Here is a 14,728-nt window from a genome sequence, read left to right on the forward strand (position 1 = left end):
TGAGGTCGGGGAGAACCTCGAAAACCACCTGAGCCTAAATGTAAAGTTTTCAGCTTTCCACCCAAAATTTAAAACCTGGCAAATGATGCTGAATTTGTTTTAGACTTATTGTAGCTGTGCTAAGGGCCTGCTGGTGAGTGCTGCCACCTGAGACACTGCATGTTTCCAAAACAGATCTACATCAGTCATCTCTGATAGATACAAGCAATCTACAGGAGTCACATTGTTTTTCTGGGGGGCTCTGCATTAAGATTGCTTGACGATGCAGAGGGGAGCTATTCTTATGCTAATGGTGACTACATGTGTAGCTGATACTCTCCCAGCACAGTACAACAGTTCTCGCTGTGAGGATCACACGTCTTGTGATTTTTCTCTGTGTTCATTTATATTTTCTCAATCTTTTTAGTTGGTAGAATTTGTCGCTTTAGCAAATTATGTTAATGTCATCCACCCATGTGGATGCGATCAATGTTTTTTGAATAGCTTAATTTAGATGGCAAATAACGTTGTTGTTCTCTGGTGAAAATTATCTTTTGTTTAATTTAAGATACGGAAAAATGCATGCATACGAATCAAGCATTCAATATTTTTGTTGAGGTTGATCTTGAGCAAAGCTTCCAAGTTGATTCATTAATTCACAACTCGACTTAGAGGACGTCTGCAGAGCTTCATAGGAGCTGTTCCTCAGGAGATGGGTGTGGACTCGGCTGTTGAACAGGTAGCTTCTTAGACCACTCCCCTCTCTTCCAGGTATATATCAGCTTCCCATAGATTCCTATAGAAGCTTCTGCTTGTCCACTCTGCATCTGTAGTCCACATCACTCGTTCAGAGTGAGGAAAAGAGATTTGTGGAATCCTGGAGCCAGTGGAGCAAACAGCAGCAGCTCTGCTCAATCTCAGCGCCAACATGTTGTACCTGGAGACAGGGACCGCTACATCCTACAGTGAGGTAAGACCAGCGGAGGAGCTGCTTATGGGGCCTTGGCCCTCACTCCCATTCCTTTAGTGGGTTTCCGGGCGAAAAAGACATGTGAAACACGAGTAAAATGCCTCACGCTTTAGGATAACAATTTAATGTCAGTGTTCCTATTTATCCATAATCTTGGACATATGTGAATAATTTGTTTCCTGACACAGGAATATTTTGGGTGTAACCGAAAAATGTAATTCTGATTACGTAAAACATAAATATATGGATACACTCAAATTCAGACAGCTTTTTTAAATACAGTAAGAATTACGTAGAAGATTTTGAAGCGGGTAGAAGGATTATGCATTTGATGGTGTGTGTTTGCGTGCACATCTGTGTGCGTGTGTGGCTCTCGGGAATGTAAACACCTGGAGGATTTTTGAAAATACCCTTATAAAATCTCAGCTGTCTGACTGGGAGATCCATTATTCAGTCCATGTGATTAACCTTTTTACTTTAAGTCTGTTTGTTGTTGATGAAGTGTTTTAATGTGGGAGAAAATCTAACTTCCAAAAAGTTTTGAAGCGTTTTGATTTTCTTCAGTGATAAACATCTGTTGTCTGCAAGGAATCTTTCATTGAAAAGCTCTGAAAAATATAAAGAAAAGAATATTAAATAGGCAAATACCATCATGTACATCATTTCAAAGATTAGAAAGTACTCTGGTACTCTGGTGAGCTTTTTTAAATAACAAATTTGGAGAGCAGGACACTCACGGGATCAGTGTTTGTCATTTTTTCTTTGTGAGTCTGACATTTTCATGAAATATTCTTCTGCTCTTTCCACAAAACAAAAGTCTTGATTTTTAATTAATTAATCATCATTTAAAAAAAACAATCAGAAGACTGATTCCCATTTTTCACAATGAAAGCGTAAGCATCCTGACTGATGGATCTGTTCTGATGGCTGTTTTAAAGTGAATTAAACATTAAATGGAGTTTATACTGAAGTTATTTTCAGCTCCTTTTTTAATATTAAATTACACATCATTGCATTATTCTAACTTTGTAAAAGTGTATGGTTTCACAGCAAGTAAATGTAACCATTACAATTGCATGCCGAGTTAACCTTTAAGGCGTGTTTGCTTAAAAACAGCTAAACTTCTTTGACTTATCGAATCTGTATGAAATACATGACATATTAGCTGTAGTTTGAGGATTGTTTTCATCAGTTTTATGTCACAGCCATCATTTTCCTTTGACATTGATTTTTCCACTGAACAACAGGGTTGTGCTTTTTCTTTTACCAACCAAATCCTTAACTAAAACTTAACAACGAGCAAGTGAGCGGTGACAGATTCTCAGATTGCAGGTTGCAGATAGCAGGTGTGTCGGGTCACTGTCTTTTAAGTTGTTGAGCAGGGGTCTTTAAGTGGTGTCCGGCTCAATCCCCCCAGTGTGTGAGGTATCAGGTTCCCCCTCCCCCATCCCCAGTCTCCAGGGAGCCGCTGCAGCCATTAGAATGTTGCCGACCAGGCGCTGCTGTTTGGTCCAGGGTCGTAATTGCTTTAATGGTGTGTTGATGTAGATACAATCACCTTCTCTGCCCACCCCAGCAGGTAAAAGGAATAGATAGACCCCCACCCATCCCCACCTCAACCCCCAACCCACGGTGAGCCTTTAATGCCTCCCTCCCCTGTGGTCACTCATCACCGTCCCCGAGATGCTCTTATATTCTGGCCCTAGGTAGATGGAGCAGGTCAGCAGAGAGTCTGGAATGGGAGTAATTTCCCCTCAGGCCAGGTCTGCTCTGGTTCCTGTCATCTATTGGTCATTCAAGCTTTATCAGTGCTTACACTTTGTGACCATAGCAGCAGCAACTGGAGACATTGTGTATTTTATGTTAAAGATGTAAAATGATATAGTTTTATCTTTTCTAGAACTCCAGTAGGAGGCAAAACTCTGGTTTATGTAACTGTTTGGTTTCCATGGTGCTCCGTTGATAGATGTTCTGCTGGCAGTGTTGGATCACGTAATCTCTGCGGTTTTGTGAACCCACTACTGTTGATACTTTAACACATTAATCAATGAACAATAATCACAACCTTTGGACTTTCACAGACATTAATGTACTGACAGGGAGGGAGCAGAAATCAGAAGCTGAAGATCAACATGATTTACCTTGAGTCAGATAAGACAAACAAATAAGATACTGAATACTCAAAGCTTTTAGTGCATTCATGTGGTCTTTGACATCTTGATAAATACAAGTCAAGGAATAATTTGAATGTGTTAGTATGCCATACCGAATGCCGCTGTGTTGGCGTTAGCAGTAAGTTTTAAATTAGCACTGTCATATTTGAAATATGCCCGATATGTGATCTGGATAATTCAGATTCCTACATTGAAATGAACAGGCCTTCACCCTGAAGGTCACCAGGCTCCTTTTCCTTTTGGGCTGAAGTGCTTACTCCAGGCTTTTTCTCAGACAAAGACACTGAAGGCCTCAAACAGACAGAACAACCTTCAAAAACATTATTAAAGGCTGCTGAGGCTGACAAGGCTGCTGATTTATCGTGCTCCTGCTTACGAGCCTGACATCCCAAAGGCCTAAACACAGCGTCGGCTATAAACAGAAGGAATTTTTAAGAGCAGCTAAAGTGGTTATTAAATGGTTGCTGTATTATAGTGGAATAAGATCTGATTAAAGGAAACGAGGAGAAGGTCTTAAACTCCCTCGCACAATCTTTTTCAAAGCTTATATCCTACTTCCAGTCAATTAAACATTAAACCATGATGAGCTGAGGTGAGACTCTGCCTCTCTGGGCCTCACTATCTGGTCAATTATAGCTTTATCCTCATTCCTCATCTTTGATCCTTATATTTATTTAGACCATGAGACACATTATCCAGGGCCCTGTGTCTCATGTTAAGTATTCTATGTCAGGCATTCTGCTTTATGTCCGTGCTTTTATCTATGTTTGGTCCCTGGCCAGCATCCACCTTCTCTTCAGGCTAATAATTTGACATCGATAATTGGTGCCTGTCACATTAACCTTTGCAGCTGCCAGCATCGGCTACCAGAGGAGCTGGCATCATCTTTGAATGGCTGAGCACCTCAACGCAACAGCAGTGTATTGCACCATAGTTCTAAAGAATGATCATGATCACTGACTCCTTGCTTACGGGAAAACTACTGTGTAAACAGAAAACTGTGTCATTGCAAAACAAAGGACAGTTTCCTTCACACTAATGTAAGCTAAAAAAATATATCATGTAACTAAAAAGCTTCTGTTGTTGTTAGTCACAAAAGGTTGGACCATCCCCATTTTTACTGGTTTGAGTTCAGATGCACCTGGGCAATCCTCCGCCCATTGACTTTAACCCTTTCTAATTTCTAATGTGTAATTAGCCCATCGTAAGGAAGTGTGTGTCGGGAAGCCGCTCTCTGCTAGAGGCTGCAGGACTTCCACCAGATAGGAGTTCTTTCTTTTTTATTGTGTGTGTTCCATTCACAAAACACTTGTCTCCTAACACCTGCATGCCCACTGCAATTGTTGTCCAGTCAAGCTCTTATAAGCTCTGGTGTCATTGTTTGCGGGGTGGGGAGGGGGGGGTGGGGCAGGGTTAAGCAGCTTTGCACCGCACACACAGTGACCCTCACCCAAACAGCGAGCTACCCTCTGGCGCTGTTACAAGTATGCTGCGGTTGACTCGAATGACCTCTCTCAGGTGTGTCTGTCTGACTTTACGAGTCTGACTGTTTGTGGATTTGTGTCTAATAAAGCAGCAACATTGCTCCACGAGTCACTAGCTTGAGATTAATAGTTATATAGTCTAACTCATCAGTGTTTTGTTGGTCATCTGGCTCACCGCTAACACCTGGCAGTGCAGTGGGTGTGAGCTGGACAGCTGTGGGCGGCCGTGCTTGAAATAAACAAGAGGCCCAGAGATTAATGGCTGTCTGAAGAGCAAGGGTGATGGCACCTCGTCCAGGAATGTGCCATTTATAAATGGAAAGGAATGGGGTGAATGGCAAGCAGAGCAAGCAGGAAGGGACTGGCTACGACCCAGGCGTATATTTCCCTTCCTGTTAAAAGGCAGACATTTTAATTCCATTCCTCCCGTCTGAATTGTTCAGACAGTGGAAAGGGGATCAGGAGAAGAAGTAGAAGGACATTGATTAAAAACAAGCATGGCCTGATGGTCGTTAGTGACATTGAGTTTATTGTATTTTTACGGTATATAGACATTTCTAAGGCCAATTATGGCAGATGTAATAGCATGTGGGATCAGGAAGGAGCAAAAACCACTAAACAACACCGCAAAAGATGGTTTGTGTTGCTCTGCTTTGTCGTGATTTTTTTTCTTTTGAAACAAGATCTCAGCTTCCTAGTGCATAATCTCTTCATATTTTATGAGCCTTCACCAGCATCACCATCTTTCTTTCTTACCTCAAACCGTGTGTTCTTCAGTGATTTATGCAGCATAACAACATATTACCAGATTTTGTCAGGTTTACAATGTTTACGTAGTTGGTCATGACAAGTGACAGATCAGACGAGGTTGGTTCTTACATATCCATGTTTTACGTTTTTTGTTTTAGATTGTGCTTTGTCTGAAGTCCTTGAAATTCTTCTTTAGTGAAAAAACTGTTGTTCCCCTCTCCCCTCCCCTCCATTTTGTCTCCAGTCACAGTACACAAACCTGGGGCTCCTGAACAGCATGGATCAGAACATTCAGAACGGCGGCTCAACCTCCACCAGCCCCTACAACAACGACCATGCACAGAACAACGTGACTGCCCCATCGCCCTACGCCCAGCCCAGCTCCACCTTCGACGCCATGTCTCCCTCACCGGCAATCCCATCCAACACAGATTACGCTGGCACTCACACTTTTGATGTGTCCTTCCAGCAGTCTAGTACGGCAAAGTCTGCCACCTGGACGGTAAGACACCATCTGCTACATTTGTCAAAGTAGTTAGTGACGGGCTAACCCTAACCCTAAACATTTTTCATAAAAAGTATTTTTCTTTTGTCTTCCTGAAATGTTCCATCAGTCTTATACACATACGCTTACATGAATCAGCGTCCACTTATGTGCTGAGTCAGTATTGGTCCATGACATATGAGACTGCAGTCAATAGCTGGTAAGATTAATGTAAAGTCTGGCAACAGGGGGTGAGCTAGTCTGGCTCTGTGCAAAGGTAAACCCACCTACCAGCATCTCACAAGTTCACTAATTCACTTGACATATCTTGTTTGTGGGTTCTGAACCAAACAGACATGATAGTGGTGTCAAGCTTCCCCTCTAATTTAAAATGGATGTTAGGAAGAAAAGAAAAGAAAAGACAAAAATAACATCTCGGTCGTACAACAGCTTCCTATTGGTGGAGACCAAACGTTTGTGTCTGTTTAGGGCAAATTCAGACTGTCAGGTAAGTTATCAATCACGATATCCTCTGAGTGGACATTCAAGCGTTTGTACTTCTGGTGTTGTGATTGTACATTACTGTTTCCTGATGAATCTAAATATACTTATATGGCAAATTAGTTTCATAAAGTTTTGTGTGTCATACAGCAGGACTATGCTTGTCATTGTAACTAAAGAACCACAAAGACATATTAATGTTCTAGCTGTCATCATAGCGCGTCATCATTTGAAGAGGAGTGATTTTTCAAACAAGATGGTAAACAGACACTTTTACTGTTGAACTCCTTATCTCACAATCTTTGCTCAAGGCAGATTTAGGTGCACATCATCTGCAAATCCCTCATTGCATAACCACATCTCGCAGGGGAGAATGCCACTTGAGATGTACAGCTTCAAATATTATTAATTCACAGGTATTTCTCGCAAAGACTCAGACTTTACACTTCACTTGCTGAAAGAATAAAGACTGAAGGGCATCATCCCACTACTAGGCAGTTACTGTCAGAGACATTAATCAAAGCTTTTAAATGTAATTCTAGCTGAACAAATGATTCTCTGCTCTTACATATTCCTCATGTTCACTGACCATGTTCTGATCATGTTCAAATCCCAGTTTACACGCAACTTGAGCAAAGTTCACTGGTACTTTGTTGATGACAGAGGTAAACAGACTGAGCAGTTGGTCCAGGTGTGGTGATGTCCTGTGCAGGCTGCAGATATCACAATGTGATGCTCCATAAACCCACACAACCAGCTCCTCCTGCTCTGTCATTAGGCATGACATGGCTGAGGGACAGCTGTTGCATCAGAGCACAGTTGCTTGGTTTGGTGTCTGATGTACACCGCTCTGTGAAACCACTGGGACAGCTCCACAAGTCCAGGGGATTGATAGCACCCTTGTGGACGACATAGGTGACACTTTTTGTTTTTTTAAATTGGTTTCTGGAGAGTTTGGATAGAATCCGAATGTTAAAATGTCGGGGCGTCTTGGGCTAGATGTGGAGGGTTGATAACGTCATGGTGCTGCAATACAGCAAATTATTTCCAAATGGTAACTTCGGATTCTACATTTTCAATGGAAATGGTGATTAAAAAGGCCTATCATTAGTGTGAGATAGAAAAAAAGAACATCCCACACCTGCTGTTAAAACTGTTGAAAAACCTGCTGAGCTCAATGCAGTGACTTTAATGCACTGTGTCTTCCAAGTAAACAGGCTGAACTCAGGGAGTGCTGGGCCATCTCACCTTATTCCTCCTGAGTGTGGGATTTTGACACTCACCCAATTCCCAGACTGCCTCACTCATCCCTCTCATTTTCACAGTCCAAAAAACAAAAGTGTTTGTCTCATGTGCAACCGTGAGGAGCTGAAGAGTGTGGTTTGTGAGAGGCACGCCCCAGAGCCGGAGCCATACTGGTTTAGGACACATCCCAGTCATTGACACATGAGGTGCAACAGACTTTGTGTCCCTCAGTCAAAACACATGATGCAACACAGTTTTTTTAGGTTTGAATGTGGAAAAGTTGGGAATTTGAGTTTTATTCGTTCAGATTTTTCACATTTATATATATTTATATACCCGAAATTAATTATGTGAAAAATAATTGACTTTCCTCTGTTTCTTTGATGTATAATGTTTGAAGATGGAAAAACACAACATATAACATAAAATAATGATAGACAAATAATCTGTTGGTATTATAAATAATGGTAAATAAAGTATATTCCTTCTCCTGCTCTCAGTTTTTAGGAGGCTCTTAACAAATCTAAACTCCATTGTCCTAGCAGCATATAAATGGAAATTAGAAAAATAAACCACTTAACATGAAGTTACTTGGTTGTGTGAGCCACAGAAATGGTTTCTTGGTAATCTCAGTCTCATAGATGTTTTTTCATTGAATGGTCAGGTTAGGCGTCTGTGCATCGTCCACCAGCAACGAAACCCTGTCACTTAATCCAAAGAGTATTTGCGAGACTTTTCGCTCATTGAACATTGTTTTGTTCTGCTGCTGATTTTCCATAACAGAGAGAGCCATTTTCCCCGTGGTCGGCAGCAGCTATTCTAAAGAGTGGTGATTACAGTGTTGGCTCCCATCTTGAAGGAGGCTCCCTCACCTGATCTCAGGTGATCTGTCTCAAAGCTCTCATAATCGCAGTGCGATAGCTCGACTGCTGGACTGACGGACTGATGGCGGAGAGCCACTGAAGATGTCACCAGCAGGCTTTGCTCAGAGCATAGATCTGCTAATGCCCCCCTTTTGAAGGCCTGTGGGATCTTCCACAGGACTTAATGGACTGTGTACTGACTTTTTTTGATGACTGTTCTTATTGAGACACACCTAATCCCTAACCCACACCTTAACCTCTTCCTGTCTAGGACAACTGTGACACACACGCACCTCAACATTTCCCAGAACTGCTCCTAAACAGTTTCCTTGTTGGCACTCCTGAATTCCCTCTTTTATCATTCACTCTGAGAAAAACACTCGGCCGTGTCAAAGGAATTTGCGGGTTGTAGATGTTTTTTAGCTTCTTTGCTTTAGCGTGCTAAATTCATCGAGTGTTGCAAACGAGACAGCCATTGTTGGCAATTGATGCAACTATTGTGAAGCTAAAGATGGGTTGTGTTTGCCATGTGCATTACCTGCCACCACGTATAGCAGTCAAAGGAGAGGAATGTCCTGGTTTGGGCGATCATTGGGACGCTGTAGAGCTCGGGGGATTACAGTAATGGATTGAGGGCCTGTAGATAATACTTGTGTAAATACTGTGTGCCTCTTTCCTGAACCCTGTGCTCTTGGAGTGGGCTCTGTCTTTTTGAGAGAGTTAAGCTTGATGGCTGCATCTCACATTGCGCCGGAGGAGGAGGAGAGCCCTTGAACGCTCAAAGAGAAGAGTTTTCCAGCGAAAGGCAGCAAGACACAGCTTGCCCCTGGAACATCTGTGGGCCCGTCCCACGCCTCACAAGATGGGGCTGAGACTTGTTTGTGTCAAGAAGCTTGTCACGACTCGCCCCATCACAAGCCCTGTAAGCTACAGATGGGAAAAGGTAGAAGGGAAATTTTAAAAGGGCAGAGTCAAAAGGTTTTTATGATATGGGCTATGGGATTTCTCAGTAATTATTGTGGGAAAGCCCACTCTCTACAATTTAGATCAACAAAAACCTGTGGAGATACCAGCAGCAGTGATTCGCCAAGCACAAAACATATATAAAAATATATATAAAAAAATGTAACTACAACTGGTCTGTAGAAAACACCACTGTGTGATTACTTAGCTTTAAGCTTATACATAAAACATATTGTTTGGAATCAAGTGAGTGAAAAAAAGAAACATAACATACATTTTTATCTCTCCATCTTTGCTTTTATTTTCAGTTTCTAATGCACTGAACTCCGTTGTAGTTATAGTCACTGGTGAAGACAACCATTCGATTGGCTAATCCCAGGAGTGACATACATATTTTACGCTAGCTTCATAAACATGATGCTACATGTCAGTGCACAGGTTTGCCTTGGGACAGTTGTCACTGAGATTGCAGGGTCAAGATTAAAGTCGATGACTACAACACATTTCTTTTGAGAGCGAGAGATGATTATCGTTTAAAACTTTTAACTTACCACATATTCCTTTTCTGCTGAGAGGTGGCTTTTTTTTATGTTTCTGTTCCAGAGAAAACAGGAGAGGGGAAAAAAACTTCTTAGCATTATTGTTGAATTAAACAGGTTTGGGAGAAGCTCCAGGCATGACATGACATGTCTGGTATGAAGAAGACAAGACCAGAGGCGCCAAACAGTGCTTGTTTAAGGCCTGATGTTTGTCAGGACTTGACTTCTGCATGCGCCCGCAGCGCCTGTCAGGTAGAAAAGAACGCCACAGCTGTGGGCCTGCCCCAACCTGCACTGCACGGGAAGTGTGTGTTTGTGCGTTCAAAGTGTTAGAAAGTCGTTGCACACATGCAGCACTGTACGCATATCAGAACAAATTGTGCGTTTCATTTGGTAAGATTATTATATTTTCCGTGTACAAACTACACCAGCCTTTGTTCATGTTTTCTGTCCAGGAGATCTGTAAGCAGCAGCCAGAGTAGGTAGTGTTTGTACAGCCTCTGCCGCTCATTCATTATATTTGTACTGCCTCACTGCTGCATGTGCCAGAAGAACTAAGTGTCACGTGGCAGTTCCTGCAAACACTTGGAAAAGTTTTTTTCAAACGATTGTGATTAAGCGACTCTGTATTGTGCACTCTGTGTTCCCTGGCTGTGTAATTCACATTGTGACCAATGAAAGACTCATAATTACATGTTAACACCTGAAGGCCGCACCCTGTGTGAGCCACTGAATCCCATCAGTCAACCGGGCGTCCTCCACCCTGAACCATGTTAGCTTTAGCCAGGCACTGCTTTCAGCAGCCAGCAGCAGCTCCTGCTCTCACTGCTGAGCAAACATAGCTCCAGCAGCGCATAGTTGTGTGCTCGAAATCTGTAGCTGCAGGGCTGGGATGGTTCTCTTCAGTGCGTGTATGTGTGTGTGTGTGTGTGCCAGTAGGATATGATCAACACAACTGTGTTTGTGTGCCTCTCTTACGTCTCTGATTAGATCTTGGCGTTAAGAGTTGTGCATTTTTCGCCTTCAGCTACACAAAAACCAACAACCTATAATTATTTGAAGGTCTACATACTGACCCTTTACACCGCTCTCTTTCTCTTCCTCTTTCTCTCTTTTTCTCCCCCCCTCATCTCTCTGCTTGGCTTCTCCACCTCATTTAGCTGATTGACAGAGGCGTACGGGGAGTATCAGGTTAGGAGCGAGGGGCAACTGCAAACATTCACCTGAGACCTTTTTTTTTTAGAGGACTTTTTGGAAAGCTCCTTTGAGTTTAAGGAAGAGTCACGTCTGTCATCACACATGTCCCAGAGCCTGAACTGCGCTCATCAGACACTATATCATGTTAGCTAGATGAATTTGTGCACAAATGGCAAATCAAACTACTGTTGAACCTTACTAACAGATAGAACACTATCACAACTTTCTATCAGTTGTCGTCTTATGTCAGTTCATCCTGTGCATGTACTGTTAATATTTAATAACAGCAGATAAGCTGAGTATTATTAACCTGTCGGTGTTGGTGGATCCCACCTCTGGGTGAAAAGCAGTAATGTGTGTAGTTTGTCATGGGGTTAGTAGCAGAGGGAGATGAGAGGGAGCAGATTGGGGTTTGTCCTGATGAAAGGCTGTGCCTGGGGAGCAGAGTAAACGTCCATGCCAAGCTTCAGTAATATTTAAAGTCAGCCCAGACAGGTACTGGGACGGGCTCCCTTCCTCTGGAACCAAACTGAATCGAGGAGGAATTTTGCGTTGGGTTGTTCTCGAACACAACCCCAAGCGGTTTTCACAATGTTCCCTTCTCTTCGCTCAGAAACCTGACAGGGAAATTTTCCACTTCACCCACTGTCTCCTGCACACAGAGGATTTAAGTCTGCTTACACAGCACTGATTTGAATGGTTTGTTTACACAGTTGGGTTTGCCTATTACTTACAATTCAGTCTTTCTGATGACTTGCTGGTTATCAATCCTAACTGTGCGCCGGATTAACGTGCATCCATTATTCATGACTCCTGGCTGACAAACTTGAAAGTTAGCCAGTGTGTGTGAGCAAGCATCACATTTCGAAAGAAGGATCCTCCACGACTAAAACTGAGTCATTGTCTTCCCACCTCTTGCTCAACCGTGTTAGCTCACCAGTCTCTACAGTCGCTCTGATGTGTGTGATGAGTGGCCATCAGATGCTTTAGCAGAGCACTCCTCCCTTGAAGATGAAAGCCAGGCCCAGTTTAATTGCTGCTGGAGGGGTCCATTTTATGACGCTCCTCGGAAGTCCCAGGGGGGAGAAATCTTTGACTCTTACAACCAAAACGTACCTGTGTGTGTGTGTGTGTGTGTGTGTGTGTGTGTGTGTGTGTGTGTGTGTGTGTGTGTGTGTTTATTCAGGTAGGTCATAATCACATAGTCTTGTCTATAACCCCTTTTGCTTCAGGGGAAACCAGAAGTGCACAGTCCAGGCAACAGGTGTTACCCGGATCAATGTTAGTTTTTAGGATTTAGTTGCAGGTTGTTTTTGAGCCTCATGAAAAACATTTACGTTGTTGTTTCCTTTTTTCAGTTGATTTATGTTTTATCTAATCTTTTTGTTTTGTTTTTTGTCTTCCCTTCAGTACTCAACAGAACTGAAGAAGCTATACTGCCAAATTGCCAAGACATGTCCCATTCAGATCAAAGTCCTGACCAACCCGCCCCAGGGTGCCGTGATCAGAGCCATGCCTGTTTACAAGAAAGCCGAACATGTGACCGAAGTGGTAAAGCGCTGCCCGAACCACGAGCTCAGCCGCGAGTTCAACGATGGTCAGTTCTTTTCATTTATTACAAATAAAATTCTCACTCTAATAGTAAATAATCAGCGTTTGTTGACCACACTTATTGACCTGACACATGTTGCTTCCAGGTCAGATCGCTCCTCCCAGCCATCTGATTCGCGTGGAGGGAAACAGCCACGCCCAGTACTTGGAGGACACCATCACTGGAAGACAGAGTGTATTTGTTCCTTATGAACCTCCCCAGGTGAGCTGTCCATCAATGCTGCCCTGTCAGTGATACCTCTCCACCTCAGCCTGACTCTGACAGATAGCCGGTGACAGCCCGGCCTCTCATGTCCACCTGATACGCAGCAGCTGCGATGATTTAAATATAAATGTAGTAAAAGAAAAGAGCCAAAAAGTGAAAAACTTGATATTCTGCAGAAACCTGAGAGAAACGAAAGAACACTGGAGCAGTACAAATAAAAATCAAACCAGGATTTTAATGCTGCTTCGACAAACCAGTTTTTTCTTCCGTGTCACCAAGTGTTGTCACTCACCTTCTCTCATCTGTCTCCTCAGGTTGGAACAGAATTCACCACGATCTTGTACAACTTCATGTGCAACTCGAGCTGCGTGGGTGGAATGAACAGACGCCCAATTCTCATCATTGTCACTCTGGAAACCAGAGAGTAAGAGTCATTGTCATCCTCATCCTCAGTTCATGCCTCCAGTGAAGTTGTGGATGGTTTTGTGACGGTTGTGTGTCCCCGTCTTCTCCCAGCGGTCAGGTATTAGGCCGACGGTGCTTCGAGGCCAGGATTTGCGCCTGCCCGGGCCGAGACCGCAAGGCAGACGAGGACAGCATCCGCAAGCAGCATGTAACAGACGCCACAAAGAGCAATGACGGTACGAAACGCCGTAAGTAGCGCTGGGGCTGGTGATGGGCTGACGAACTTTGGCATTACCTGATGTGCTGCAAGTGTCCAGGACCCTTAGCCGCTCTCAGGGAATGCTGCCGAACTCTCTGCTGCTCTCCTGCTTGTTTTCCTCCTGCTCTGGCTAAGGCGAAGTTACCAGCACCGGCAGTCGTACTCACTCGTCTCTCTTCTCTATTCAGCTTTCCGCCAGGTTTCCCACGGCATACAGATGTCTACTATCAAGAAGAGAAGATCCACAGACGAGGAGGTGTTCTGTTTGCCTGTAAGTGTCATTTTGATGCTGCTCAAAACGTTGTCTGGATCGAGTCAAACCTGATTGCTGACCATCGTTTTCTTTATTTCTCGACAGATTAAAGGCCGTGAAATTTATGAGATTTTGGTAAAAATCAAAGAGTCTCTGGAGGCTCATGCAGTTCCTTCCACAACACACCATAGAATCATACCGGCAGCAGCAGCAAAACCTACTCCAGAAACAGTGAGTACCAGTATAGATTCTTCATAATGTCCTGCTCTTTTGTGCTCAGCCATTTGAGGAGAGACAAATATACGTTAGTTACGAGGTTCACCCTTGAACTCAAGTGGACTTGTTCACTGCAATCTCTTATTCTGACTAAACTGCTCGGTTTTCTTTGTATGAATTAGTTTTTCTTTTGAATGGACTGCAGGTGATTTAACAGACTTACCATGACTGACTTGCTGCCGCTAAAGTAGATTGCACCGATAAAGGCTATGCACTATGCACTAAGCTGATAATAATTGCTTAAAATTGATGTTATTCAGTGTATCCCAGCAGCTGAGAGTTTAGTGAGAAGGTGCAGGTTTAAAGGGTGAGACTCGTTTCAAGTAGAGCTGTTTTTCCCCCTTACTGCTCTCTCATGGGACATGAGCCAAAGCTGAAGAATCGTGACAAATGTACCTGGCTATGCTTTGTTAAGGAGAAGCTTCCAAAGATTTGTGGTAACGCCTTTGGGTGCTCTGCCAGGTTTGCACAAACAGCACCAAACAAAAACCGTGCCTTGGCCTCATCTATTCCTATTCACCTCAGAATAATTAAAAACTGTCTCAGGCGTACATGTTCACACACACACAT

The 14,728-nt window shown here is 43.2% G+C and overlaps 1 protein-coding gene across 1 annotated transcript; it reads left to right on the top strand.

Annotated features, from left to right (window-relative positions):
- Positions 1 to 719: 719 nt before the first annotated feature.
- tp63 (tumor protein p63) lies at positions 720 to 14,132 on the top strand. Its single transcript, XM_053431455.1, is given in 9 exon segments — positions 720 to 949; positions 5,602 to 5,859; positions 12,560 to 12,746; positions 12,847 to 12,962; positions 13,280 to 13,389; positions 13,482 to 13,618; positions 13,818 to 13,900; positions 13,988 to 14,041; positions 14,043 to 14,132. Coding segments are annotated over 9 exon segments (1,062 nt in total). The 5' UTR covers positions 720 to 907; the 3' UTR covers positions 14,118 to 14,132.
- Positions 14,133 to 14,728: the final 596 nt, after the last annotated feature.

The sequence above is a fragment of the Pleuronectes platessa genome, chromosome 9 (assembly GCF_947347685.1).
Source record: "Pleuronectes platessa chromosome 9, fPlePla1.1, whole genome shotgun sequence".
Lineage (NCBI taxonomy): Eukaryota > Metazoa > Chordata > Actinopteri > Pleuronectiformes > Pleuronectidae > Pleuronectes > Pleuronectes platessa.